Source organism: Muntiacus reevesi, chromosome 4 (genome assembly GCF_963930625.1).
Source record: "Muntiacus reevesi chromosome 4, mMunRee1.1, whole genome shotgun sequence".
Taxonomy (NCBI): Eukaryota; Metazoa; Chordata; class Mammalia; order Artiodactyla; family Cervidae; genus Muntiacus; species Muntiacus reevesi.
The window spans coordinates 162199862-162214310 of NC_089252.1; the positions used below are offsets into that span (position 1 = coordinate 162199862).

A 14449-nucleotide genomic window follows, 5' to 3' on the forward strand; every position below is an offset into this window, starting at 1 on the left:
GGTGGGATGTTTTGAAAGAACAGCATGTGTGTTATCTATGGTGAAACAGATCACCAGCCCAGGTGGGATGCATGAGTCAAGTGCTCGGGCCTGGTGCACTGGGAAGACCCAGAGGGATCGGGTGGAGAGGGAGGTGGGAGGGGGGATCGGGAGGGGGAATACGTGTAACTCTATGGCTGATTCATATCAATGTATGACAAAACCCACTGAAATGTTGTGAAGTGATTAGCCTCCAACTAATAAAAAAAAATTAAAAAAAAAAAGAAATCTTGGGGATGATTGCCTGTGGAGTTAGAAAATCCAGGTGGAAGAAAAATTAAGATCACCTAGAGACAGAAATGATGACTGAGGAGACCTTGGGTCTCCTCTTTGGGGAGAACGACAGCATCTTGAATCATTTAAGTGTTATTTGTATGATACTGTCATTGTCACTGCAAAGTTAAATATAGGGTACAAAGGGGAGGATAAATGCTGAATGACTGAAGAACAGGATTTGTCCATTGGCTTTTGGCTCCATGCTTGTCCTTCTGTGCTTTTTGCTATAATTCAGACAAAACTGTACATCCTAGATGCCCTTGGCAGCTAACTTCTCATTATGGGATGTGGAAGAAAGGGAGCAACTTTTTCTTTCCCTGCCTCTTACTGGGCCCCTGGCAGTGGCAGTAGCCAAGGGTCATGTCCAAGTTACTGCTTTTCTCCTTGGCAATACTATTTCAGAAGCATCAGTAGCAAGTTCTCAGCAGCCTCAGAGGTCAGGGGTCATGAGCTCTTAATTATACATTTTCCTTTTTTTTCCCCTTTCATCTGTAAAAGTGAGAATGGCTTCCTGTAGTGTTTCTCTCTGGATAACCTCACGTTTTCCTCTTTCTGCACTTCTAGGTTTTCCAACCCTTTGATCGCCAATTCCCAATATTAAATTCCATCTGTTTCAAATAGCTAGTAGGAGAGTAATACTATGGGAAGCCATTCTCACTCTTACAGATGAAACAGAAAAAAAGGGAAAATGTATAATCATTTAAGTTAAATGTAATATGCTCAGTGTGGTGGGTAAAAAGTAGAGATTCTATTTCTCCATAAGCACAATCACTGATACAGATGAACCCATGGCCCAGCCTGTGCAAAGAAAAAACATGGAGTAGATTGGAAGAGGAAGAGAATGGTCATAGACAGGCAGGACAACATAGAGAGATCAGATTTAGTCAATGAAATCAAGGACAACATACTGTGACTCTCTGTGCCTGACAGCTCCGGGGGGTTATAGGGTCCAGCGTGTCACCTTGGGAATAGTGGCTGAAGAGAAGTTTAAGTGTGGCTTCAGTCTAGTGGATGAGCTCTTTTAACTGTGAGGCAGTGATGCTACCTCGTTCACTCACATGACTATAGAAATCAAGAGCAAAAAATGCCAGGATATGAAATGGGAAGAAAGATGAACACATGTCAGACCATGCCTCCTAAAATATGGTGATAATTTTTTATTAAGGAAATACATTTTAGTGGCCAAAACAGGATACTGATAATCACATGAATTATTTCTCCTTCTTCAAACTGCCAGACAAATGCATAATGAAAATGTCAGAGATTGCTCTGCCTACCATAGCAAGCAAGAGCCTTAGAGCTGCAGGCAGTGAGTTAACATAAACATGTGTATCTTGGTTTGTAAGCATACTGGAAAATAAGCACGCATTTTTCTCCAGGTATATAAAATACAAACAATAAAAGGTCACTGATTAATATGTGCCCTTGGCTGAAGTCATTGCAGTCCTTTTAAAAGTCATATGATAAAAAAAATAAATAAATAAAAATAAAAATAAAAGTCATATGATATAAACATTCAAAAACCCCACAAGATCTAGTGTTTAATGGTCCTGCAAGTACATTATAATTCACCTGCGCACTTTCAGAAGGACATGAAATTATCATCAGTAAATAATGGGACTAAGAAGACCGCTAGAAATTTATACCTCACTCCAGAGTGCTGTTCAGAATGATTCCATTTTACACTGTATTTAGGTATTGGTTTCCTTTTCTTTGTTGAAATTTTTGTAATGATGGTGCCATTGGTGTTACCTGGCATTTCTCTTCTAGGAAACACAAGAATAGCACCAGCACATTAATTTGGTATAAAAGACCAAAATTTGTGGTTGTGTTATGCTCTTAAGAAGTCAACACTCATTTATCTAATAGCTGGATTTACTAAGGAAGTGGTTTTTTTTTTTTTATCATATTCATATACTCTGCAACTTCCTTATGTCCACAACTGTCCCAAACAGAAATCATTAGAATTGGTATTTTACCCTGGAGGATATATATTTTGCTTTTTCCCTTTATGATGAACACATTACTGTGGATCCCATTAGACGTGTTTCATAACCTCCATGTCCGCCTGCTGCAGCAGAGCTCTGGGTCCGGTCATTCTTTCTCTGCACGACTGCAAGTTTTATTTTCAGTTGGTAACTACAATTAGAGTCTCCCAAGTTCAGCAGGTTAAAATTTTTATGTAGGCTAAAAATGGATAGTGGGACACCAGACTAGGATATGGATACTTCAGGGTGAAAAATTTACCTCCCCAAAGATCTTTAACTCTAGGCTGTTTCTTGAAGTAAGCATAGATGTTAAAAGTAACTTTTAAAGATTTTACCGAAATCAACTAATATTTGATTACAGATATTCTCAGTTGTGTACTGTGATCTCTTCTCCATTCTTCTGTGTTTCTGCTCATCTGATTTTCGCTTCTTGGGCTGCCTTTTGCCTCTAAAAACTTGTTACTTTGAGGATGCCAGACAAATCTGTATGGAAGTGTCCATATCATGGAGGTTGGAAGACAAAAAAAATAAAGGGCATTGGAATAAAAGCAAGATTACCAGTTGCCAGTTGCTATCAAGGACACAGCTGAGAAAAGAGTCAGACAAAGGTAGAAATGTAGAGAATATTTTCTCCAAAATAAAAATAGCTTTATTGTTTTCTGATAATAAAAGTGATACATGCTCATTATAAAAATTTCAAATACATAAAAGTCTAACAAAAGTAATGATCACCCAAATACCACAGCCCAGAAAGAAACCATTACTAACTTTTTAGCAAAGATTTCTCTATGAAACATATATTATTTAAAAATATCTAGTATTATAAATGGGCTCATATTAAACATGCTATTCTGTGGTCTGGTTTTTCATTCACCAACATTTCAAGGACAAATTTTCCATAGCAGTAAACATAGATCTAAACAATTTTAAATCAGGCAGATGCGTATAACTCAATTATAGACTTGTGCTATAATTTATTTAATCTGTCTTCTATTGAAGGATATGTATGCTGTTTCCAGTATTTTAATATCATAAACATTAAAAAGTACTCATTTGCCCTCATGTTTACACACTTGTGAAGTTTTTATTCATTAGGATGAATTCCTAAACAAATTTCTGGGTGAAAGCAATGGGTAAACAGAACCATCTAAAGTTTTGATACACACTGTCTTCTAGAAAGGCTGTACCAATTTCCACTCCCACGAACAGTGTAGGAGGGTTCCCTTTCCTCCACACCCTCTCCAGCACTTGCTGTCTCTGGATTTTTTGATGAAAGTCATTCTGACTTGTATGAGGTGGTATATCATTGTAGTTTTGACTTGCATTTCTCTAATATAAGTAATTCCTTTTCAGAGCAGATATGTCCTGGGCTTAAATAATTTTCACTTTGTATCCCCAGTCCATCACTAATGTTACTTAGGATGAGAGTCAACTTCTTTGAACCTCATTTTCCTTGATCTTACAGTAACAGAACACAGCTCAGTAGTTTAGATGATGTGTGACTGCAGCTCACACACCCAAATATTAACTGAGTCTGACCCTCCTCCAAGTACACTCCAACTACCTTCTTACACTCCATCCCAATTAACTTTAGCCTGTAAGAAACTTTCAAAATTAAGGAGTCACTAAAAACACTGGAGATGCTCACGTTATTATATTTATAGAGATGACCATAAAAAATTACAGTAAGGCAGATGACATCAGTAAGAAGGTTCTTTTTTTTTTTTTTTTTAATTTAATTTTTATTTTTCAGTGGGTTTTGTCATACATTGATATGAATCAGCCATAGAGTTACACGAATTCCCCATCCCGGTCTCCCATCCCACCTCCCTCTCCACCCGATTCCTCTGAATCTTCCCAGCCCAACAGGCCCGAGCACTTGACTCATGCCTCCCACCTGGGCTGGTGGTCTGTTTCACCACAGATAATATACATGGTGTTCTTTCGAAACATCCCACCCTCCCCTTCTCCCACAGAGTTCAAAAGTCTGTTCTGTACTTCTGCGTCTCTTCTTCTGCCCTGCATATAGGGCCATCGTTACCATCTTTCTAAATTCCGTATATATCTGTTAGTATACTGTAATGTTCTTTATCTTTCTGGCTCACCTCACTCTGTATAATGGGCTTAAGTGAAAGTTTGCTGAGCAATGAAGGTTTGGGAGGCACCTTCAGAATCAAAGTGCTTCCCAAGAAAATACTTGCAATCCAATGGGCGATTAATATATCTAAATAAGTTGGGACATAAAGATGGAAGCAAAATATAAGAAACATCAGCTTCTCTGTCAAAATTCAAAATGTTGGTTTATCATTGCCTAGACATGATTTGGGAATGTTTTTCACCATGAGGCAAATTTATAAGCAGTGTACACAATTTTTTTTCAACAATGCCTCTTCTTTTCAACAATGCCTCAGATATTAATATTTGAAATTAGACTTTCAACCAAGAATGATGAAGTGGAACTATTTAAACCAATGGTTGACGACAGTCTAGATATTAGAAAGACAGACTTTGGGTGCAAACTAGATTACAGTGTTGAGATACTAGATACCAATGATCCTGAATAGGTTTGAAGGATTATTCGATTCAGTCATTCATTTGGTGGGTCATATTATGTGTCAGGTACCGTGCTAGCCATTAACGATACCAAAAAGAGCAGGATATAGCCTCTACCCCCGGGAAGTTTCAGTTTTATGGAGGAGAGAGAAGTCAACAGGCAGTTCCAGTGTGGGGTGAGGGTGTGGTGAGGCATGTGTAGACGCTTCAGATTTCTCACTGGAAGCCTGCTGAAGATGGCATCAGTGCTAGTAATCTCTGCCTCCTCCTTACTCTTTCAGCCCTTACTTTTGGTTCCAAAAGTTTGTGGTTCAAATGACAGATGTTGTATTAGAACCATTAACTTGGGCAGATGTCTTTTCATCCTTAATAAAATGTTTGCTCCTTACCTGGTACTCTAATAGCTAACACAGTACCTTGATTCTGGCAGATGCTTCATAAATGCTTCTCATGTAACTTTCACTTCCTAGACTCACTCTATCTCAGGTCATAAAAGCCGTTTTACACAAGCTGTTCTACCATCCCATGAAACTGCGCAATGACACAGTGGGTCACAGATCATTACAACAATTCTCCAGAAGCCAATAAAATTGACTATGCCAGAAATCCCATAGCTAACTTCAAAGACAACAAAACGCCTTCATGTTTTGGGGACTATAAAATGGGACAAAAGTCTCTCAAGTAAATAGGATTGGCCTGAAGGGTAGCCCATGGTCCATTACAAAGATGAAGGTGAGTGAGATTCTTTACTAATCTATCTTTACTGATCATAGGAAACACTTGGGGACTCACTCTTGGTTTCTTCATGTGTCTTAGTCTTTACATCCTGAGGCCACTAAAGTATCCTCTTATTGCCTAGAGCAGGATGGGAGATTTAATTCCTATCAGTTAACACCTATTAACAAATCCATTAGAAGGCAAATCTAGTAAGGAGGACCGGGTCACTCAATAGAAAATTATTTCTAACCACAGTAGTATCTGCTTACCATATTGTTAATTAGGTTTTTGTCAGTTAATCTGACTTGGTTTTTAAGATGTCCAAAAATAGTCACACCCAAGCAAGGTGATCTAGTAAAAAAATCACTGATGAATAGTATTTCTAGACCTTCTACTCAATGCTAAGCAAACGTTTATGCAATAGATTGGGAGCTAGCAACGTGTGTTTTTTAATAAGCCGTCCATGTCATTTTGTTGCACACTAAAGTCTGACAAACGCTGCTTTAAGTCAATTAAGCAAGTTCCAATCAACATTCTAACAACAGATCACACATGTGCTGAATAATGGTGTGGGCCTGGTGTCAATCAGAACTTCCTAATGATTTCTCTTTGAAGGTACTGGGGGATTCAAAGTGAAGAGCAGTTTAACAAAGAGTCAGTTCTTTATTATCTTGATTACCTCGTTTGAATTATTAGTGGCAACTTCATGCGATTCCAAGCTTATTTGCCCGATTCAGCCAAAATACATTCAGCCTACATGAGACAAGCTAAATCGACCTCAGAATGGCTAGCTATTTATAAAGCCAAACTGTCGAAGACTTTCACTGCTTCCTGTGATTAACAAGGAATCAGGAGTTGGGTATAATCAAAAGAGTTTTCAAACTAGGCCAGGTCATCACAAGAAGTAAGATCAGTGAAGTCTAGTGCAAGCCCTTCCCCCGGAAGTCTCAGCATAGGGCCAGTTTGGGAGCACCGTGAACACACACTTCATCCTCAGATGGGGAAGTCAGGATGTGTCAGACCAGCCCTCACAGATGGCCTCTCCCAACTGCTTGCCTGGGGCTTTTATTTGACTTGTCAATGATGCTACAGCTTATTGTGTTTTGACCCTCACTTCCTGCCCTAAGATCCTTTTTCCCAGAACCACAGCTCCATGTTTTGGACCTTGGTCTGTTAATCTGACCCTGATTTCTGATGACTTCCTTCTTTGAATAACTGCTCTTGAATCTGGACTCCAATCTGATGATCATTAACCCAACTGTACTGATTCACACACACAAAAAAACCCCCAAAACCAAAAAATAGGCCTATCCCTTTGATACAGAGAAAACTAGAGCTCTGCTCTTATATAGTAAACATCCTGGAGAGGGAGATTCTGTAAATCCTCTGGAAATGGTTTTCATGTGTGTTTCTGTCCATCATCATAAAGACAGCCATTATCCCTACTTGGTTAATTTACTCAGGAATGTTTACTATAGCTGAATTTTTGATTATGTGGGTTCAGAGAGATAATGTCACTTAATTTAACTTATAAGGAAACACCTGCTCTGTATAGGATAACATGCTAGGCCCAGAAGAGATGGGCCCTACACAGTCAGGGAGTGTGATAAACAGAGTAATGGTCCCAAAGATGCCCATGTCCTAATCCTGAATACACGACTTTATAGGAGAAATGGGACCCTGCAGGTGTGATTAAACAAAGGATCTTAAGATACAGAGATTTTCCTGATTAGCTGAGTGGGCCCAATGCAATCAGAAGGATCTTTTGGAGGGCCAAAGTAAGAGAAAGAGGTGGTGAAGAAGAGCTCAGAGAGACAGAGAGAGAGATCTAGATTTAAAGAAGTGACAGTACTGGCTTTGAGGATGGAGGAAGAAGGCATGAACCAAAGAATGCAAATCACATTTTGAAGCTAGAACAGGTAAAGGAATGAACTCTCCCATAGATCCTCCAGAAGGGATGCCAAGGACTTCTGACCTCCAGAGCTGTACAATAATTAATTTATGTTGTTTTAACCCAGTAACCTACTGTTGTGATAACAGTAGGAAACTAACACAGGGAGTTTATCATCTAGTAAGAGCGAAGAGAACATAGGTAACTTTGACATGATTCAGAAAGTGACAGGTATAAAACAGAAAGGCAAAGAAATTGTTACAGATGATACAAATAAACTTACTTACAAGATATAAACAGACTCAGGACACAGAAAACAAACTTACCATTATTAAAGAGGAAAGGAGGTTTAGGAGGTTGGGATTAGTAGATATAAACCATGATATATAAAACATAAACAACAAGGTCCTACTATATAGCCCTGGAGGAGGGCATGGCAACCCACTCCAGTATTCCTGCCTGGAGAATCCCATGGACAGAGGAGCCTGGCGGGGTACGGTCCATAGGGTCACAAACAGTCAGACACAACTGAAGTGACTTAGCAGACATGCACCCACTATACGGCACAGGGAACCATAGTCAATATCTTGCAGGAAACCATAATGGAAAAGAATATGAAAAAGAATATGTGTATATATACATATAGCTGAATCACTTTGCTGTATACCAGAAGCTAGCATTGTAAATCAACAATACTTCAATAAAAAAATCTTTAAAAATGGGAAAAAAAAAAAAAGAGAGAAATTGCTATGGAAATGCTGATAAAGTAAGCAATATCGGCTGGAAAGATTAGGAAAGCTTCCCGGAGGAGGCAATTATGGTGGGCCCTGAAAGATTGGCTAGAAGCTCAAAAGGGAGCGATCTAGTAAACACTAGGAGTAAAGGCATAGAGTTGGAATCAAACAAAAAGCTGACTGAGGCCTTTATGACCAGCCAGTTTCTTAGGAACAAGAATTATTTGATTACAATTTCATAGTCTACTCAGGATATAATAGAACTATGTTATAACTATGTTATAATACTAGTCAGCAACTATATTACATGAAATAAACTAAGAGTTTAAATATAGAAATACAGATCTTGGGCATGTAATGACCAAGGGTGAAACTGGTTCATCTTCACATATGCAGACTTGACAGGGATGAAAGAAACATACTAAGCGTCAATCGAAATAAGCTAAAAGGCAATTCTTTAAAAAGATTTCTATTAACATTTGCAATTAGACATTTCCTGCAACCTCTGCAAGCAGGCTAAACCAAAATAATGGAATCCAACTGAACTGAACATAGTTGGAGGCAGATTGGAGGCTCTGAGAACTCACATGGATGTTGACAGAGAAGACATCGTAATCCAGTTCCTTTCTAGTAGGTTTTGACTGCTCTGTTTGTCTGAAGTCGGAGTCCACGATCTTAACTCTGAATGGTTTTAATTTAGCCCAGGTTGGCTCATGCGGCAATGATCCTACTGAAACAAACTTTTAAGCCACTCTGTTCCACAAGTTGGAAGGGAAGGAATGGAATGGGATTGGTCACACTGTTGATGGGCATCAGTCACATGTATCATCCCTTATCCTGCAGCCCTACTGATGAAGACAGTGGCTTCCCCAGATGAGACCTTACTCAATGCCTCAGCAATTCTTGCTTTCTTCTTTATCCTCAGCAGAAACTGATGCCTTTTTGTACTGTTCGCATTCATTCCAGGAAAATATGGAGGAACAGCTAGTCTCCACTGGCCTGCTCCTATAGGAATGGCCTGGAGCTTCTGCAGAAGGGTCCATATGCACACCGGGGGCCCTCAAGTCCAGGGATGGAGTTGCACACTTTGGAGACCAGCTTTCCTCACAAGGAGGCCCAGACCCATTGGGAGAGTCCTCATCCCCCCTACTCCCTGTCTTTTTGTCAAAGCCCAGGAATGTGACCTCAGACTGGCTGCATTCAAAGGGAGTCTTCTGAGTCATTCTATCTTTTCTCAAACTTTGACCATGAGGTGGCGATGGATTATTCTGGTTTTCGTCATCTTCCACTGGAATGCTCGGAACATTATCAAAGAACAGAGGAGAAGGACTCCTGAAGGACTTGAGGGATGTGGGAGGATCTTCCACAAAATACAAGCTGGCTTGAGTACTTTCAAGAATATTTAGGACCTGAATAACCAAGAAATAAACACACACTGAATGAAGTCTGAATAACCTCTCCTTTAACCTTTTTTTCTCTCTACCTATTAAGGAATATTCTCTTTTTTCATGAAATAAGTTTAACTAACGTGGGAAGCCTGGATTTCATCCCTGAGTTGGGAAGATCCCCTGGAGGAGGGCATGGCAACCCACTTCAGTATTCTTGCCTGGAGAATCCCATGGACTGAGGCTACAGTCCATGGGGTTGCAAAGAGTCGGATACAACTTAGCAACTAACACTTTGTCTTTATAGAATTTGAAATGAGAAGGAATTAAAGATTAGCTAAAATTCTTCATGTTAATAACTACATTAAATGACTTGAAGCAAAGTAGAAAAGCCACTGAACTGAATTCAACATCAAGAGATCTGGAGTGTCTTGCTGGTCCAGTGGTTAGGAGTCTGCCAGCCAATGAGGGGGAAACGGGTTTGATCCCCCGTCCAGGAAGATATAACATGCTGCGGGGCAACTAAGCCTATGTACCACAACTATTGAAGCCGGCACACTCTAGAGCCCATGCTCTGTAACAAGAGAGGCCACCACAATGAGAAACCTAAGCATAGCGACTAGAGAGGAGCCCCTGCTTGCTGAAACTAGAGAAAGCCCAAGGGCAGAAATGAAGACCCAGTGCAGCCAAAAATGATAAACGAGTTAAGTAAATAAAATTTTTTTAAAAAAGCAAAAGAACTGACTTTAGGCCCAGATTTGCCACTGACTACTTTTTGACCTTGGACAAATCTCTGATTATTTTTCACTTCAACCTTAATATGTAAAAGATTGGAAGGGGTCAGGAAACAGTGAACCCAATCCATAGTTCTCAAATACTAGAACTACCTAGGGAAGCTCTCTTAAAATACCTTAAAAATCTCTCTTAAAGATCCCTTAGACTGACCTAAAGATGCTCATTCAAAAAATATGGAGATAGGAGCCCAGGAATCTGTATTTTAAAAACTTCCCAGCTGATTTGGATGTGTAGCTAAATTGAGAACCATTAACCTGATATAAAATAACATAACTTTACACATACATGTAATTTAAAAAATACATATAAAGAGCTTTATAATTTAGTGTTTTCACACACACCATCTCATTTAATCTGCACAAACATTATTATCCTCACTTTATAGATGATAAGGCTGAGTCCCTTTCAGAAAAGGGAATCACTGTCATAAGCCAGTAAGGAGCAGACCTGTGGCTTAACCCCACGTCTCCCGGCTCCCAATTTCATGTACTCTCCACTATGTAGTCAGAGCTCAAAACTGCTAGTTACACAGCTCTTACTGGTGGTGTCAGGTCTAGAACACAGCTCTCCTGATTTCCAGGCCAATGGTCTTTATATTCTGATTATGTCAACTCCTTGTTTAAAACTTATCCGTGGCTCGACAACAGATTCAGGATGGAATCCAAATTCCTAGAATGGAATTCATGTCCCTCGATCACCTGGAACCTCCTATTATTTTAAAACAGTGCAGCATTTCCCTGGATGCAGGATTATCTGCAGTCTTGGTGCCATGGAATCCACTGCACCTCTGAGCCTTTGCAGGCATAGAGTCTCTCTGCCTGGAATATCCCTCCATCCTAAGGCCACCTAAATCCAACCTATTCTTCAGATTATAACTCAGTTATCACCTCCATCAAGAAACTTCCTTGCTGGCACATATTCTGACTCTATGCTCCCATACTGGCCCGTGTTCTCATCTATCATGATGCTTATCTTCTTGCATCGAAATTTCATGTTTATCAGTCTGACTGTCCATTTGAACTGTGATCTGAGAGCAGCAATTCAGTATCCTGATCCCTGTTGCAACACCAGCACCTAGTCCAAAGTCTGGCACATGAAAGCAGGTACTAAATAAATATTTGTTTATTATAAACAAATATCTAGATGATTAAACTGATGGGCAGATGAATAAGTTTAAAATTCAACAAGAGAAATACATGCTGCATTTAAAAAAAATTTTGGCCACACCACGTGGCATGTAGAATCTTAGTTCCCCAACCAGGGACTGAACCTAGACCCTGGCAGTGAATGTGCCTAAGGCCTAACCATTGAACTGCCAGAGAATTCCCATTTTATTGGAGCAGATCTCTTAATGAATGGTGAATAAAATCTTGTCTCCAAATTACTCATTTATATCTTTTCATCAGTTTTTTTTTTTTTGTGGTTACCCTGGTACTATCCAATGATGCCCTTTTTCAGAGTACCAAATTTTCTGATTTAGAAAAGCTATCTATTAGGTGAGAAGACTCTCTGGGGGGCTGCATTTGTCACGCAGATATTCTTAGATACACAGTTTATCCAGTTTAGATTTCCCAGGGTTCCACAGACTGCTTTTAACAAAATCACGTGTGTACGCACTTCATCCATCGATGGTCTTAATTTCGCCCGTGTTGCAGCACAGCGGCCCGCCAAGGAGAACAGCTTGGCGGAAATGTTCTGTGGGCAGGGAGGCACTTTCTTATCGAGAAAAGAGATACATGAGTCGAGGCCTCTTCTCTCCATCAACTCTACAAGAAGATCCCGCTAGGAAGAAAAGAGGACAAGCTCATCATTTAGAACTCAGAACCCATCAAAGAGTGACCAAGAGACAGGGGCAGAGGCAGAGGCAACTCTTACCAGCTGGATATGCTTTGGTTCATCTAATACCACTTTACAACCTGTCAGAACTTCCATTATTACCTGCAGGGAATATATAGAAAGTCAGCTACATAATATTAATAATATACACAATAATTATTATATTATTATAAATATTATTAAATATTATAAATATTTTTAAAAGTGAAAGCAAAGTCGCTCAGTCGTGTCCGACTCTTTGCAACCTCATGGACTGTAGCCTACAAGCTACTCCGTCCATGGGATTTTCCAGGCAAGAATACTGCAGTGGGTTGCCATTTCCTTCTCCAGGAGATCTTCCCAACCCAGGGATAGAACCTGGGCCTCCCTCATTGTAGGCAGATGCTTTACCATCTGAGCCATACTCGAAATTAGTTGTGGCTCTTTTTAAAAATTTTTTATTGAGGGATAATTACTTTACAATACTGTGTTGGTTTCTGCCATGTATCAATATGAATCAGCCATAGATACACATGAGTCCCCTCCCTCTTGAAACCCCTCCCACCTCCCACCCCATCCCACCCCTCTAGGTGGTCATAGAGCATTGGATTTGTGTTCCCCGAATCATACACCAAATTCCCACTGGCTATTTGGCATCCTGGTAGAAGGGAATGGCAACCCACTCCAGTATTCTTGCCTGGAGAATTCTATGGACAGAGGAGCCTGGCGGGCTACAGTCCATGGGGTCACAAAGAGTCAGACACGACTGAGTGACTAACACACACACACACACACACCTATTTTACAAATGGTAATGTGTACGTTTTAATGTTATTCTCTTAAATCATCCCATCCTTCCTTCCCCCACTGAGTCCAAAAGTCTGTTCTCTAGGTCTGTGTCTCCTTCACTGCCCTGAAAATAGGTTCATCAGAACCATCTTTCTGGATTTCACATATATGCATTAATATATACTTGTTTTTCTCTTTCTGACTTACTTCACTCTGTATAATAGGCTCTAGGTTCATCTACCTCATTAGAACTGACTCAAATATATTCTTTTTTATTGCTGAGTAATGTTCCATTACAGTAACATTCCATAGGCACCACATCTTCTTTATCCATTCATTTGTGAATGGACATCTCGGTTGCCTCCATGTCCTAGCTGTTGTAAATAGTGCTCTGGGTACATGTGTCTTTTTTCAGTTAACCTCAATACTGAATATAGTTCATTCTAATTAATCACTTTATGTTTTACTGTTTGACGACATAAAATTAATGTCTTGATATAAGACAATGAGTCACAGGAAATCAATACGTCTAAAAGTTAAAGTCTTTAAAACAATTCTTAGGATTTAGAGCATTCTTGGTGGTAAACTCTTCTCCTTCATTAACCGGTAGCTGGTACTTACAATTCCAAAGCTGTAGACGTCTGTTTTAATGGAAAGTTTGCCTTGTCTGATATACTCTTCTGGCATGTACCACACATGCTTACTGCTGCTGCTGGTCATGCTTATGGCAGAGCTTTGAGGTTCTAGATGAGGTCGGAAGTGTGCCATGGCAAAATCAGTTAGTTTGGGTTGAAACTGATCATCCAGAAGTATGTTTGCACTGAAATTGTGATCATGGGCAAACAAGACAAAACATCATAAAGGTATTCCGGCGGAAAACAACAGGACAAGCTCGTTTTCATATTCGGTCAATTCCAAATAAAGTCACACATTATTTTCCATGAATTTTTTAGAGGATATTTTCTCATTTATTTCTCAAAGTATAAATTCAAGCATTATATAAAACCTAAAACAAAAACCTGACCTTGGAACAGCAGACATTTCAAATTTACAGGTCTATACATGGAGTTGGTGGATGAAGCTGATGCTTCGTCAATAGGAGAAACTAAAGTTAAAAAAAAGCAGCTTTCCTTGTGTTCTACTTACATGTAATAAGAACATTAAATGAGTCTTAATCAGATAGTAATTAAGTATCTGACATGCACAGGGCTGTGCTGTGGAATGCTTGGCTTAGAACCACTAAGCCAATACATTAGAGCCAGATCCTACCTTTGCTCTAGCTCTAGATTAGAACAGACACATAGTTCTTAATGACTTCTTGCCCAGATGTACACTTCACTTATTCAGATCAAAGCTGGGGCTTCTGGAGATGCCCTGATCACTGGGTACCTAATGCAGGAGTCTGCCACATGTGCCAGGAGATGAGGTGGGCAGACAGGTTCATTAACTCTCATTATCAGGACCCAA

The 14449-nt window shown here is 39.7% G+C and overlaps 1 protein-coding gene across 3 annotated transcripts in view; it reads right to left on the bottom strand.

The window, feature by feature from the left end:
• Window positions 1–2929: 2929 nt before the first annotated feature.
• Window positions 2930–14449, bottom strand: part of IRAK3 (interleukin 1 receptor associated kinase 3) — a 59453-nt gene continuing 47933 nt past the window's right edge. For all 3 annotated transcript variants that reach the window (XM_065934696.1, XM_065934695.1, XM_065934694.1), the window contains exons 9-12: window positions 13604–13802; window positions 12254–12316; window positions 11996–12160; window positions 2930–9607 (exon numbers count right to left, since the gene is read on the bottom strand). In XM_065934696.1, coding sequence (XP_065790768.1) covers window positions 9092–9607; window positions 11996–12160; window positions 12254–12316; window positions 13604–13802 — 943 coding nt within the window. In that variant the 3' untranslated portion in view covers window positions 2930–9091. The remainder of the gene's footprint in view (window positions 9608–11995; window positions 12161–12253; window positions 12317–13603; window positions 13803–14449) is intronic.